This window comes from Vulpes vulpes, chromosome 12 (genome assembly GCF_048418805.1).
Source record: "Vulpes vulpes isolate BD-2025 chromosome 12, VulVul3, whole genome shotgun sequence".
Lineage (NCBI taxonomy): Eukaryota > Metazoa > Chordata > Mammalia > Carnivora > Canidae > Vulpes > Vulpes vulpes.
Genome location: NC_132791.1, coordinates 171,263,336 through 171,277,580, shown reverse-complemented (window position 1 = coordinate 171,277,580; position 14,245 = coordinate 171,263,336). Strand labels below are relative to the sequence as shown.

The window sequence follows — 14,245 nt, the reverse complement described above, 5'->3', positions numbered from 1 at the left end:
AGAATATCAGTTAAGGTTCTTCATTAAACTAACACAAACTGGCTTAAACTAAAGGAGAATTAGTTGTTTAACAGAAATGAGATTTAAAAAAAAAGGGGGGGGGGTAAACTAGCTTTAGGCATGACTTATTTAGGGCCCAAACTATGACAAGGATCTAAGTCTCAGCTCAGCTTCTCTTTGGCTGCTTGGGGAAGCAAGATGACCACATTCTCAGATGACCAAATACAGGAAAAGCCCAAGTACAGTGGGCTTTTCTCTCTAGGATCCCAGCTAAAGCATCACTGTGACTCCTTTGCTCTGATTGGATTACATGCCCATAGGCTAAGAGACACCCTGCTTAGGGGGATGGAATATGTGGATTGGGTTAGGTTAATCACTGCCTACTCCTGGTTGTGGATGAGGATGAGGTCATTCTTGTGGAGACTAGATTGGCCAAGAGTAGGAGAGGTGAAGTCCTTGAAGGAAATCAGGATGTTGCTGCTGTAGGAAGGAGGAAATGGGTGCTGAGAAGGTGACCAAAAGTTCTCATACCCAGGGAAAAAGTTCCTGAGTTTTGTTCGGAACAAGTGTTTGAGGTTTCTTTAAGATCTTCAGAAGACAGTGGATGGCATAAACCTAACTCAGAGGAGAGTTCTGGGTGGGATGTACCTGCGGGAGTGATTTGCATAAAAATAGTCATTGAAACTGAGGGAATGGCTAAAATTAACTAGGAGAGGAATACATACTGAGAGAACAGGACCAAAGACCAAGTGTTGAAGGATTCCAACACTGAGTCGGAATTCTCCCAGGCAAAGGGGAATTGATCTGAAAATAAAAGAAATAAACAAAGAGGTAGGGAGAAATTTTGGAGGACTGACTTACTGAATAAACAACAAATGTGACTCACAATAGCCGCCTCCTTGGTATTCACAGTCCAGTAACCAGAGTTGAGTTCAAAGCTGACGGTGATGTAGAAGGAACTTCAATTTCCACAAGTTAACTGTTATATTAGAGTCATGAATCCCTGGCATATCCAGTGGGAACAGAGAAGAGATGGCTAATTGTTCTTGGTGGGGAAAGGGATCATGTGAGAAGAATCTTGAAAGATGAACAAGATTTTGTCATTTGAAGAAGAAACAAGCTCAGGTCCAAGTTCAACTTACATAAAGAAGTCAGGAAGGAATCAGAACTAAGGGAAGGCAGCCTAAACGATGAGAACTTGAGGAAATAGGCAGGGATGGAGTAAGGGTATGTTGGCTAAGAAGGAAAAGTGGAAGATATCATATAGGTCATGTTTGTGGATGGCTATGTATCTTGGGGCTTGACTATATCACTCCATAACTCCAAAAACCAACTTGACTGGCCTTTGTCCTAGATTGGCTGGTTGGTTGACATATTATGTTTGTTTGTTTGTTTGTTTGTCTGGCATTAGAAGGACTCTAAATCTAAAAGGTTTTTATGGTGGATATTGACTGGTTGCTTTTCTGTTGCTTCCAAAGTGAGGTTAGGAATAAATGATTACATTTCAGCAAAGGCAATTTAAGTTAGGCATTAGAAAGTGTTTCCTTATCAGTGACATTTATTTTGCTTGTGTGCATCAGCCTTACAATTTATAGACTCAATCAGACAATGATAATAACAGCTAAAGAAAGGAAGGCTGTACAATAAGCCAGCAAGCAGAAAACAAACAAACAAAACTTACCAGATAAGTAACATCGTTAAGTTTATTGAGGATGGGAGTGTTAAGGAAATTAGATCTACCAAAAAAAAAAAAAAAAAGGAAATTAGATCTGGAGCAATCACTATAACATTTCCAACTAGCTAAGGACACGTTTCTGAAAGAATTATGATTTAGGGATCTGGTTAGCCAGAAGGGTTTGGGGGATAGGGCACACTTTCCAGGCATTCCAGGCAGAGGGTAGCTGTGATAGGCATATTAATGGCCACTCAAAGAAGTTCATGTCCTCATTCCAACAACCTGTAAATATATTTCATTACATGGCATGGAAGAATTTAGGTTGCAGATGAAATTAACGTTGTTAATCAACTGACTTTAAGAGACAGAGATTATTCTGGATTATCCTGGTGGGTCTCATCTGAAGTCATAAGGTCCTTTAAAGTAGAGGAAGGCAGAAGAGGAAGTCAACAAAGATCTGAAGATGCTATGCTGCTAGTTTTGAAGATGGAGGTAGGGGCTATGAACCAAGGAATGCAGGCAGCCTCTAGAAGCTGGAATAGGCAAGGAAGCCAATTCTCCCCTAGAGCCTCCAGGAAAGAAGGTTCAAGCTCTGCTGAAACCTTGACTCTATCCCACAAAGAGTCATTTTGGACTTCTGACCTGCCGATCTATAAGATAGTAAGTTTGCGGGTTTTTTTTAATTATTATTATTTTGGTTTTAAAACTTTTAATTTGCATATGAAAAATGATTTTCCAGTAAAATCATTTGAACAAAAATGTGGCACTCTGGTTAAACCACATTTTAAAGCTTTCAGGGCACCTTAGGCCAGCTTGGTTTTTGCTCTAAATATCACTGTTGTCCCACCTAGCTCCTTCTTTCACCAGTATGCAGGAACTTTTCCTTCCCTGCCAGCCAGACAGGCAGATGGGAGAGGCACAAGCTGTGGTTGTTAGTAGTTCTTTGATGTGAAGAGGGGCAGCACAGTCATTTACACTTGATCTAACCTCTTTGCATCTTATTTTTCTTTTTCTTTTTTTTTTTTAAATTTTTATTTATTTATGATAGTCACACACAGAGAGAGAGAGAGAGAGGCAGAGACACAGGCAGAGACACAGGCAGAGGGAGAAGCAGGCTCCATGCACCGGGAGCCCGACGTGGGATTCAATCCTGGGTCTCCAAGATTGCGCCCTGGGCCAAAGGCAGGCGCCAAACCGCTGCGCCACCCAGGGATCCCCCTCTTTGCATCTTATAAAGTTAAACAGCTAGGAGGAGGAATACATACTGAGAGAAGCAAAACAAGAAGTCAATGCTTGTTGAATATATAGGAATATATAGTGCATATGGGTGGCACATGCCTCATCACGATTCACTGGCTTGCTTCTCCTGTTCAGTTGTTTCTTTTGAACGCAGTGGATTTATGTCTTGCATTTCTGTCTTCTTCAATTTTGATTTATTGAATTTCTCTATCTTAGCCATATCAGGTTCGTCAGACATGGTTGCAGAGAAAGTGGAGTGAGGTGCATGAGCTAGCAAAGTATAGTCTGTACAATGGCCATCAAATCTAATTCGTGTTGTTTTAAGTCAGATGGCTGGGATGGTCTAATGGATGAAAGAGTCAGTTTGCTTCTGGGATAGACAGAAGCTATTTGGAAATAGGGGAGGCCATGGACTCAAGATGTTATTATTATCTCTTGTTAATTTTAAAAACTTTTTATTTTGGATAATTTCAGACTTTTAGAAAAGTTACAGAAATAGTGTAAAAAATTCCTGTGTATTCACAAGATAACATTTTAACATATTTGCTTGATCATTTTTTCTGTATATATTAATAAATATATAAATAAAACATTTTAAATGCATAATATACTCTATAAATATAATAAATATTCTCTAATATTTCACTATGTGTGTTTATATATTATGTATGTATATATAATTTTCTTTCTGAATTGTTTGAAAGTAAACTCCCCCAACACCTCATTGTGTGATACTTGAAAAACAGTACCCTTATACAGTGATCAAAATCAAGAAATTAAAATGACACAACACTGTTAGCCAATCTAAAAGCTTATTTAAGGGGTGACTGGGTGGCTCAGTGGTTGAGCGTCGGCCTTTGGCTCAGGTTGTGACCCTGGGGTCCTGGAATTGAGTTCCACATCAGGCTCCCTACTGGGAGCCTGCTTCTCTCTCTGCCTATGTCTCTGCCTCTCTCTCTTTCTGTGTCTCTCATGAATAAATAAATAAACTCTTAAAAAAAATAAAAGCTTATTTAAATGTTGACAGCTGCCCCATTAATGTCCTTCACAGCAAAGACAATTTTTCTTTCAGATCCAGGATCTGACCCAGGATCACATGTTGCTTTTGAATCCCATATCATTTGTCTCCTTCCAGTCTGTCTCCGTGTTTCATGATTTCCACATTTTAAAGAGTACAGGTCAGTCATTTTGTAGACTGTCCTTTAGTACAGTTTTATGCAATAAATGCTCTTGCATGATTAAGATTCAGGTTATGCATTTTTGGCAGGAGTCCTTAGCAATGGTACTGTGTCCTTCTCTGTACATCGAATCAGGAGGTACTTGCTTAAGATAATGTTTGCCAGGTTACTTAGCTGGAAAGTTACTATCATCCTCTTTGTATTTAATAAGTATCTTGTAGGGGAGATATTTGAGCCAATTCAAGTGTCTTGTTTCTTTCTTTTTTTTTTTTTTAAGATTTTATTTATTTGTGTCTCATGAGAGACACACAGAGAGAGGCAAAGACACAGGCAGAGGGAGAAGCAGGCTCCATGCAGGAAGCCCGATGTGGAACTTAATCCAGGGACTCCAGGATCACACCCTGAGCCAAAGGCAGACGCTTAACTGCTGAGCCACCCAGGCACCCTTCAAGTGTCTTGTTTCTCATAATACTTTCACTCACTAATTTTAGCATCCATGATTCTTGTCTGAAACAAGTAATTCTGTGATGGCTGCCATTTAGAGAATTTCCAATTATTTAAAATTTAAATCTATGTCTCTTAGGTGGGGAGTTTTCAAAACATAACCCCAATACCTTCATCTCATCTAAAAACCAATTAATAGTGATTCCTTAATTATAAATTTCAAAAGCTTTTTATTTTGCAATAATTTTAGACTTACAGAAGAATTTCAAAAGCAGTATAGAGAGTTACTGTATACCAGTGATTTTCTGTTAAATCTATAGATCATATTGGGAAGGATTGGCAATTTAATAATACTATGTCTTCCAATCTATGAATGTGATTATTTGTATCTTCTTTATTTTTTTCTTTAGTGTTTCATATGTTTCACCATGCAGATATTGCACATATATGACATATATGAAACTAAATTTCATTTTTGGAGTGCTATTACAATAAGTGGTATTTTTTAAAAAATTTGAAATCTAATTTGTCATTGCCAATATGTAGAATCGACTTTGTATCCTGCAAAGGTGCCAAACTCCTATACTGGTTCTAGGAGGTATTTTTGGTGTATAATTTATGATTTTTTTTATATAGACAATCATGTCATATATGAATGGAGACCGTTTTCTTTCTTCTTCTCCAATTTGTAAGCCTTGGTTTTCTTTTGTTGTTTTATTGAGTTGGTTGGAATGTGCCAAGCATGATGCATCCAGTTGGTATTGAATAAGTGGTGAGAGAGGATATTCCTCTCTTGAACTCATTGGGAGGGCATTCAGTTTTTTTTGTCATTAAACATGATGTTTCTTCTTCTTTTTTTCCTTTACCATTGTGAATTATGTGATTGATTTTCAAATCAGCATTCCTGGGATAAACCCCTCCTTGGTTATGAGGTACTATTCTTTTATATAATGTTTGATTTGATTTGCCAATATTATATTAACTATTCTCACTGAATTCTCTCACAGATGTCCATCCAGTGGCATTTACCCCAGGTACACAAATGGCCACATCTCTTTTCTCCTTACAGGTATCTGTCCCTCCTTGTGTTTTAGACCAGCTGGTTGCCCTGAGACCTCATTTTCCAATGGATTTGAAAAAAAATCATGAATGTAGTTGTCTGGCTTTTTATATATATATTTTTTGGTTGTTGTTGTTTTAAGTATGATGCGAATGATGTTCTATGTAGCTCTCTATCCCTGAGTGAAAGCTAGAGGTGCCACAAGTTTTTTTCTCACAATTGTTTGAGTCAGAATCCAAATCAGATTTGTGTATGTTCCATAAGTCTTTTTTGGTGTATATTTTCTTCCTCTTTTTCTGTCTTTTTGTTTTTCCTTGCTATTTTTTTCTGTTGTCAAAGACACTGGGTTGTCTATCTTACAATGTTTCCTATAGTCTGAATTTTACTGATTGCATCCCTGCAGTATGGCTTAATATGGTCCTCTTGTCTACTGTTTTTCCTGTAAATTGGTAGTTAGATCTTGAGGCTTCATCAGAATCAGGTTTATTTTTCCTTGTAAATTCATAATCTGAGTATTTCTTTTGTGTGTGTGTGATTTATCAGCTATTGGTGCTCAATGCCTACCTTTATTAATTCATTAGGGCTTTTTAAAAGCCATTGTTTTTACTGTAATGAAGATTACAGTAAAAATCTGTAATGAAAATTCTGTAATGAAGATGAAGAAAATGAGGCTCAGAGAGATTAAATGACTTCACTAAGTCAATACAGCCAGTTAGTAAAAGTTGTAGCCAAGCCTGGAACCTGTGTTTTAGGAATGCAAGCCCTATTTGCTTTCTATAAGCATATTGCCTTTCTAGGCATTGCATTATTAAGCAATAGGAAGATCAATTTTCCATCCCTAGGTACATGAGGCATATTCATCTCTTTTAGGAAGATTGAATTCTGTTTTGCTTAGAGGCATAGGACCATACCAAGTGATTATTCAAAAAAAATTTTTCCCCTCAAGTTCTGGGTTACATTCCTTTTTATGGATACAATTAAATTTTTTTTTCATGCTCATTCCAGTTCTGGAATGTTGTCTAAACTCAACTCTGAATCCTGAACATATTTGGGCTTCTGCTTGCATTTCCAGTGCTACAGAAGAAAAGACAACAAGACAAACAGATGTAAATTAAGAACTACAAAGCAATTTGTTTCTTTTTTATACTGCATTCAAGACTTGCTACTAAAATTTCCCTTCAGCTTGGAGAGAGAGAGAGAGAGGAAGGAGAGAGAGAAAGGATAATGTTGTGATTGGTTTTTATCTACCACCTAAATTTTGCATGAGTTTATATTTAAGGTGATACAGCATCTCTCTTTGGGGGGCAAGCAATTCCATGAATTACTGGTTAGAGTTTTGTAGGGACAACTGAAGAGAAAGGCATTTTTAACTTTATAAAAAATAGATGTATCATGTTCAAATCAACCAGGGACAGACATCTATCTTGACCGAAACATTCACTTTTCAACACAAATGGATATACTTCGATACCCATCCTACATCATCTGATGCATGATTGTGATGTTTCTGAGCTTATTTTCCAAAAGAGGACAGGAGCCTCCCATCCTGCAAGTATTTTTTGAAATCTGCATAATTTATTAAATCTATAATAATAAGGATTATTATTGAAGCAACTTTCAATCTATTTCAAATCCATTTTTTGAATTAAGGAAGGATGAATTTGGCTTTACCTTTTAACCACAGGGTTCTGAGAATCCCCAGGCGAATCTGCCTTCTTTGCTTCTTCCCACATAGACTCAGAAATCTTAAATATGAATAGACTTTCTGGCCTGTATTAAACATTTTGGCCTGTGTTGGGGCAAATGGAGATATTGGGATCCTGTTGGACACAGCAAAAAATGGAGCAGAAACCCAAACTACCTAACTTTGGAAACAGTGTCAAGAGTCTAGAGCAAGGACTAGAGTGAACAAATGTAAAAGCAGAAATTAAATTTAGATCCCTAGAACTTTTAGAATATTAAGGTAGTATAGAGTTGTAATGATTGTCTGGTCCAATCCATTTTGGTGAGATGACTTCCACAAAGTCATAAAATTGCCACTGGCCAAACAGATGTTGAAATTTTGTTCTCTTGAGCTATTCCTTGAACTTTTCTTCCCTTAGCATCTGATTCAGAAACCCTGGGCATGGGGTCTGGCTCTCTTGTTAACCACATCTGTGATCTTGTGCAAATCACTGATTGTCACTGAAACTCATTTTCCCCATCTGAAAAATGGGGATAATAATACCTTTCAGATTGTTGTTGATTAAATGGATTTGGAAGCCCTGTGTAGAAGTAAAGCACATGGAGATGTTATTAAAGCTGTGGAATCAAGCTAAGTCTAGTTGGATGTACTCATATTCTTTAGGAAATTTCGTGCTAGATCTCCACTTGACTTCTTCCAGAACACTATGGGTGTGAATCTGAAGTCCATTAATATGTCACACAATAAGAGGTGGTGAGGTGGTCAGCCATTATTACCTCAGTAACATCATCTCCAAGGGCCCACTTTTGATCTGGAAGGAAAATGACTCTTGGAAGTTGCTGCAAGTATTATGTAGGCATCCGTTAAAATCTTTCTGCTGTGAGAAAAATATATAGTTAATAGATTTCACTACTGTCTATAGGAGTGTTCACCAGAGATCTTTGGAAAGAGTAATCTTCACATTCAGAAGTATTTTCTCATTATGGATAATGGGATGATGAGGTGAAAAATGATCTTGGCTGCTTAGGATTCTAAAAAGCCTTCAGACTGAATAATGTTTGGTGAATTAGACATAATGGCAGCAAAGAAATAACTCATTTGCTACAAGGTCCACTTAGTTATTTAATCACTTTTACTGTCATACAAATACGCATTCCCAGGCAAAGTGGTGAAAAGTTAGTAATGGCATAAAATGCAATTGTATAATGACAGCTCTTTTTTTTATAAAGGGAGTGCTTCATTTAGACAATTCTGTGCTTGAGACAAGACTATGTGTGGTGTGTACCAGTGATCCCTCACTTTGTCCCTAGATTATTATACATTGTGGAACAGAGAGGCATAAAATTGGTAAATTAGACCTGGATTCTGTTTGTGCTTAAATGAGATCTTTAGTATGAAAATACTTTGGGAGAATACTGGAGTTATTATTGGATTTATTATTATGGAGTTATTATTACCTTACATTTTTATATAATTTAGACCAAAGGATGAAGTGGACACTATTAGCCATATCTTCTAAAAATATTACCAGGAAAACCAGTCTTGGAGTGATGACAGGCATAAAAATGCCCCATTTGGATTCTGGTGTCACCTGGAATCATTAGCAAAAAGCATAGTTGCCAAATTGTGTTACAGATAAAAAGTGTGTGCAGGAACTCAGTGATGTGGGGCAGCCAGTGAGGAGTGAAGTGATTAGAGGGAGCTACAGAAATACCTTGAAGAATGGTAGGAATTTAAGTGTGTTGGGGGGAGGCAAGGGGATTGGGGGGCGGGGAGCAGGAAGGCAGATTCCAGGCCTGTTTGTTCTCTGAGAAACTAATCAAGGGGAGTGGCTGGAAATGAATGCTTCTGAAAGTTGGGCTGGTCCTAGTATTGTATCCTCGCCCTTCTTTTGGGTCCCCAAGGAATTTTTAACAGTGAATCAATTTGAGTATCTTGCTCAAAGATGAGTACAAGTGTAGTCGTGACACAGAAGATGCCAGCAGTGGATGGTGAAACTTTTCTTTCCTTTCAGTCTCATTAAACTGTAAAGCAAGTGTTCTCTCCTTTAAAAAGGAGAGCAGTAGTAATTGCCATTATTCTCCTGGCTCACTCAGCTCTGGTTCTTATCAAGAGCTGTGATAGAGAAGTATCTGTTAGAGCTGTGTCGTCCAATAGAAACATAATGCAAGCCATGTATGCAAGCCACATACACAACTTTAATTACTTGAAAAAGTAAAAACAAATCTGATGATGTTATTTTAATACATATTTTATTTGAAATCATATATGTAATCAGTATAAAAATTATTAATAAGATAACTTACATTCTTTTTTCTCAAAACTAGTCTTCAAAATCTTTTTTTTTAATTTTTAAAAAATATTTTATTTATTTATTCATGAGAGACACAGAAAGAGAAGCAGAGACATAGGCAGAGAGAGAAGCAGCCCCCATGCAGGGAGCCTGATGTGGGACTTGATCCCAGGATCCCAGGATCATGCTCTGGGCTGAAGGCAGATGCTCAACCACTGATCCCCCAAGCATCCAACTTTTGATTTCAGCTCAAGTCATGATCTCAGGGTCATGAGATCAGGGGGCTCCTCACTCAGTGGGAAATGTCCTTAGGATTTTCTCCTTCTCCCTCTGCTCCTCCCCACCAATCAGGTGCACACATGTTCTCTCTCTCAAATCAATCAGTCAATCTTTAAAAAAAATACTCATTCAAATATAAGGGATAAAATTAATACCTCATTTGATTTATGAAATATAATACAATTTATAGAAGAGAAAAAAGAAAGTATTCAATTTGTTTATTCCTTAAAGACAAGAAAACTAAAGTATCATTAAAACAAGGTCATTTGGGATCCCTGGGTGGCGCAGCAGTTTGGCACCTGCCTTTGGCCCAGGGCGTGATCCTGAAGACCTGGGATCAAATCCCACGTTGGGCTCCCAGTGCATGGAGCCTGCTTCTCCCTCTGCCTATGTCTCTGCCTTTCTCTCTCTCTGTGACTATCATAAATAAATAAATAAAAAAAAGCAAAAAACAAGGTCATTTTTTATACTTATTAGTAAAGCAAAAAATGATAATGTCCAGTGCTGATAAAATTATAATGAAAAGAGTACATTGGTAAAATCCTTTTGAAATGTGATATGACACAATAGAACTAAAACCTTAAGATGATTCCTTTCTTCTCACCTGTGATTCCATATCCTAAGGAAAGAATCGATGAGAAGAAAAGAAAGTATATGTTTCAGAATGTTTATTTCTACTTGTCTATAATAGTGGAAAATTGGGGGGTAGGTAAGCAAACGATACTAGATCACCTCAACCTATAATTATGTAGCCATTAAAGTGGTAATTAGGAAGATTACACAGAAAAATGTCTAAGAAATATGTCTAAGACATATTAAGTGGAAAAGAAGAATGCAAAATTTCAAGTGCATTTTGATTACAACAATATGAAACTATATATGCAGACAAAGACTGGAAGGGAGTATATGAAAAAAGATAAAAACTATGTAAAAGGTGGAGGGATTATGAGTGATTTGGTGTCTTTGTTTTTTTTTTTTTTAATTTTTATTTATTTATGTATTATAGTCACAGAGAGAGAGAGAGAGAGAGAGGCAGAGACACAGGCAGAGGGAGAAGCAGGCTCCATGCACCGGGAGCCCGATGTGGGATTCAATTCCGGGTCTCCAGGATCACGCCCTGGGCCAAAGGCAGGCGCTAAACCTTTGCGCCACCCAGGGATCCCGATTTGGTGTCTTTGTTTAACAAATTTCAAGAGATTAGATCAGGGTAGTCAGGAAGGATCATATGCATATATCTCCTCTCCTACCCAAAGTCTCATGAAATGTAAGAAATATGAGAAAAGAAGTTAAATTTATAGTCATCTCTGAAAACCTGAAGGAGCATGAAATGTACTAAGGTAATCTGTGGACTTTGGGTGATTGTAAATTCATCCTTGCTAAAAGATGCAACATTCAGGTGAGTGCTAGTGATAATGGAGAGGCTATGCATGTGTGGGAGCGGAGGGTATATGAGAAATCTGTGTACTATCTCTAAATTTTGGTGTAAACCAGAAAATGCTCCAAAACAATTAAGTCTTAAAAAAAAAAAAAGGAAGTAGAGCTGTGTTTATTTATTTACTTTTTACTTTTTTTTTTTTTTTTTTTTTATGATAGTCACACACACACACACAGAGGCAGAGACACCGGGAGCCCGACGTGGGATTCAATCCCGGGTCTCCAGGATTGCACCCTGGGCCAAAGGCAGGCGCCAAACCGCTGCACCACCCACAGATCCCTAGAGCTGTGTTTAGACATGGTCTTTAGGATGGTGTTGTAGTAAGTTGTAGCATAAGTAGTATGGTCTGATCCCCTTTGTGTAAAGAAAGTGTTCACATACATAAGTAAACCCATGCAAAAATGATAGGAAGAGCACCCTACAAGGGAGTATGGAATGGGATCACTCATGTTCTAAAATATGTAATTTTGGATGTTTGAATCTTCCACAGGATGAACATATCCCCATATTCATTATGTAAAACAAATTGAAATGAGAAAAGAAATGACAGAATTTTACTAATTTGTTACCTTTCTACTGTTAAGAATATAAAGTAATATTTTTTTCTATCTATGATATAAAATGGGAATTTACAAATCATGAGAGTGCCTGAACACATCCCTTCACAAAAGGCATCTTTAATACTGGCTCCCATTTCCATATAGGTTGGGCTACTTTTTGGGAGCATGGTCTCCAAAGCAGTTTCTTATATTTGTCAGGACTTCCTCATTGGCTCTCCAACCATGTGTTAGAGCTAAGGGGCCTTCAGTTGCCAAGTGCAGGCTGGCAGCTGGCAGCATAGGCTCAAAGGCAGGCTGATGTCCTAATCAGGGTGCTTTGCCTGTAGCACTGGCATTTCAGAAACATTGACAGCCGAGGAGAAAGCCGCAGATAAGCAGCGTATCACTGGCCAGAATGGGCTTTCCTATTTTTCGGATTAAATTGAAACATATGCCCAATTGTGAATTTTAAATAGTGTTATCAGAATGTTTGACAGCTCGTCCAGGAATATAATATGGTTCTATTGAGGAGGCAGAAGCTTTAATCCAAATCTCAAAGTTTCCCTTTATGCATTGGTAAGCAAGGGGTTATAGGTATAGCTTCTGTATGCCTGGGACTGGTGTATGTACACATGTGTGCCTGTGTGTATGTGCATGCACACTGTCATATGTGTACGTGCATGTGCATGTGTGTGTATGTTACAGCCCCAATCTAAAATATTTTATGCTGTTTTCCTTGAGAACCAGGAAAATATCCCCCAAAGATAAACTTTTGGCATCCAAGCTACATTCTCAAGGTGATGCTGGGCAGGATCGAGGGGGTAGTGGGCAGGTGTGCTGGAGAAAGCCCTCCCAGAATTTTTGGGAGGAAATTCTAATGGCAGTTATGCTGTTTAATGATTTAGAATTCCCATTCTAACCATGCATCATCCATCCATCCACTCAGCAAGGACATTTGTTAAAGAAGAAAGCCACAAAGACATGTAGATTACTGAATGTAGAAAGCAATGTGAGTATCAAACTTTCATGGAATTATTTTTGAAAATGGTTCCTTTCTGTGAATCTTTTAAATGTTAATTTTAACATGATTTTTAAATAACTGATGTATTTATGGCTATAATTTTGTCTTCTTGAAGGGAATAGCTCGGATCATCAAGACGTTGCCAGTTTATACATCCTGTGCAAGATGTGTGGGGCTGAGACAACTGTCAAAAGGAGGTGTGTGTGTGTGTGTGTGTGTGTGTGTGTGGTTGCAGTTATGTGTATGTGTGGTTGTGGTTGTGTGTATATGATTGTGGTTGTGTGTGTTGTGTGTGTGTGGTTGTGGTTATGTGTGTGTGAGTTTGCAGTTACGCATATGTCTGGTTGTGTGATTGTGTGTATATGGTTGTGGTTGTGCATGTGTGTGGTGTTGTGTGTGTGGTTGTATATGTGTGTGGGCACTTGCAGTTAAGTGTATGTGTGGTTTTGTGATTGTGTGTTTATGGTTGTGGTTGTATATGTGGTTGTGCATGTGTGGTGTTGTGTATTGTGGTGCGTGTGTGTGGTTGTGTGTATGTGTGTGTCATGAGGATAAGAAAGACCAGGATTAGATAAGATCCACAGTAAGAGCCTCCATTTTTCCCTTTCTTTCCCCCACCCCTTTTTCCTTTTCTCTCTTCTCCTTGCTATTTCTGCCTTCTCTTTTCTCTTCCCCATTTTATTTTATGTCCCCTTTTCACATCTAGTATTCTTTTCCTTTCCCTGCCATCTCTTTTATACACAGTTATGGGATTTTTTTTTAGGGTTTTATGCTTTTTGAAAGCAAGTTTAGAAGAACTCATGTGAATTACTAGAGTGCTTCAAATCAGAGTTCTAGGAATGTATCCCAAGTATCTCTGACAGAAAATATTCTTTTTTTTTTAAGGTTTTATTTATTTATTCATTAGACACACACACACACACACACACACACAGAGGCAGAGACGCAGGCAGAGGGAGAAGCAGGCCCCATGCAGGGAGCCTGACATGGGACTCGATCCCGGGACTCCAGGATCACACCCTGGGCTGAAGGCAGGCGCTAAACTGCTGAGCCACCCAGGGATCCCCCCAGAAAATATTCTTAAACAATTAGTGAGTTATGTCCATAGGAATCATTATGGAGTTTTTTTTTGGAAAGAAAAAAAATACTTTTCATCCCAGAAAAATAACATTTTTACTGGACTTTATTGAATACAAAGAAATTAAACCATTATAAGAAATTATGACATTCAATAAAGTCTCATATTCTCTGTTCTCCATTTATTTTTTTTCTCAAGAAATACCTGAATTCAGTTGACATTAAATTCTCAAAGTTTACTCATATATTATTAGTGCCTTATTTGAGATTTTGTTTCTGGTTTAAAGCAACAAAGTATTTAGTGTGCACAGATTGGCACAC

At 37.8% G+C, this 14,245-nt stretch overlaps 1 protein-coding gene across 1 annotated transcript; it reads right to left on the bottom strand.

Moving 5' to 3' along the window:
- Positions 1-3,017: 3,017 nt before the first annotated feature.
- Positions 3,018-3,152, bottom strand: LOC112912327 (thymosin beta-4-like). Its single transcript, XM_072732074.1, has one exon. It carries the CDS (start codon positions 3,150-3,152, stop codon positions 3,018-3,020), a length of 135 nt encoding a protein of 44 aa, XP_072588175.1.
- Positions 3,153-14,245: the final 11,093 nt, after the last annotated feature.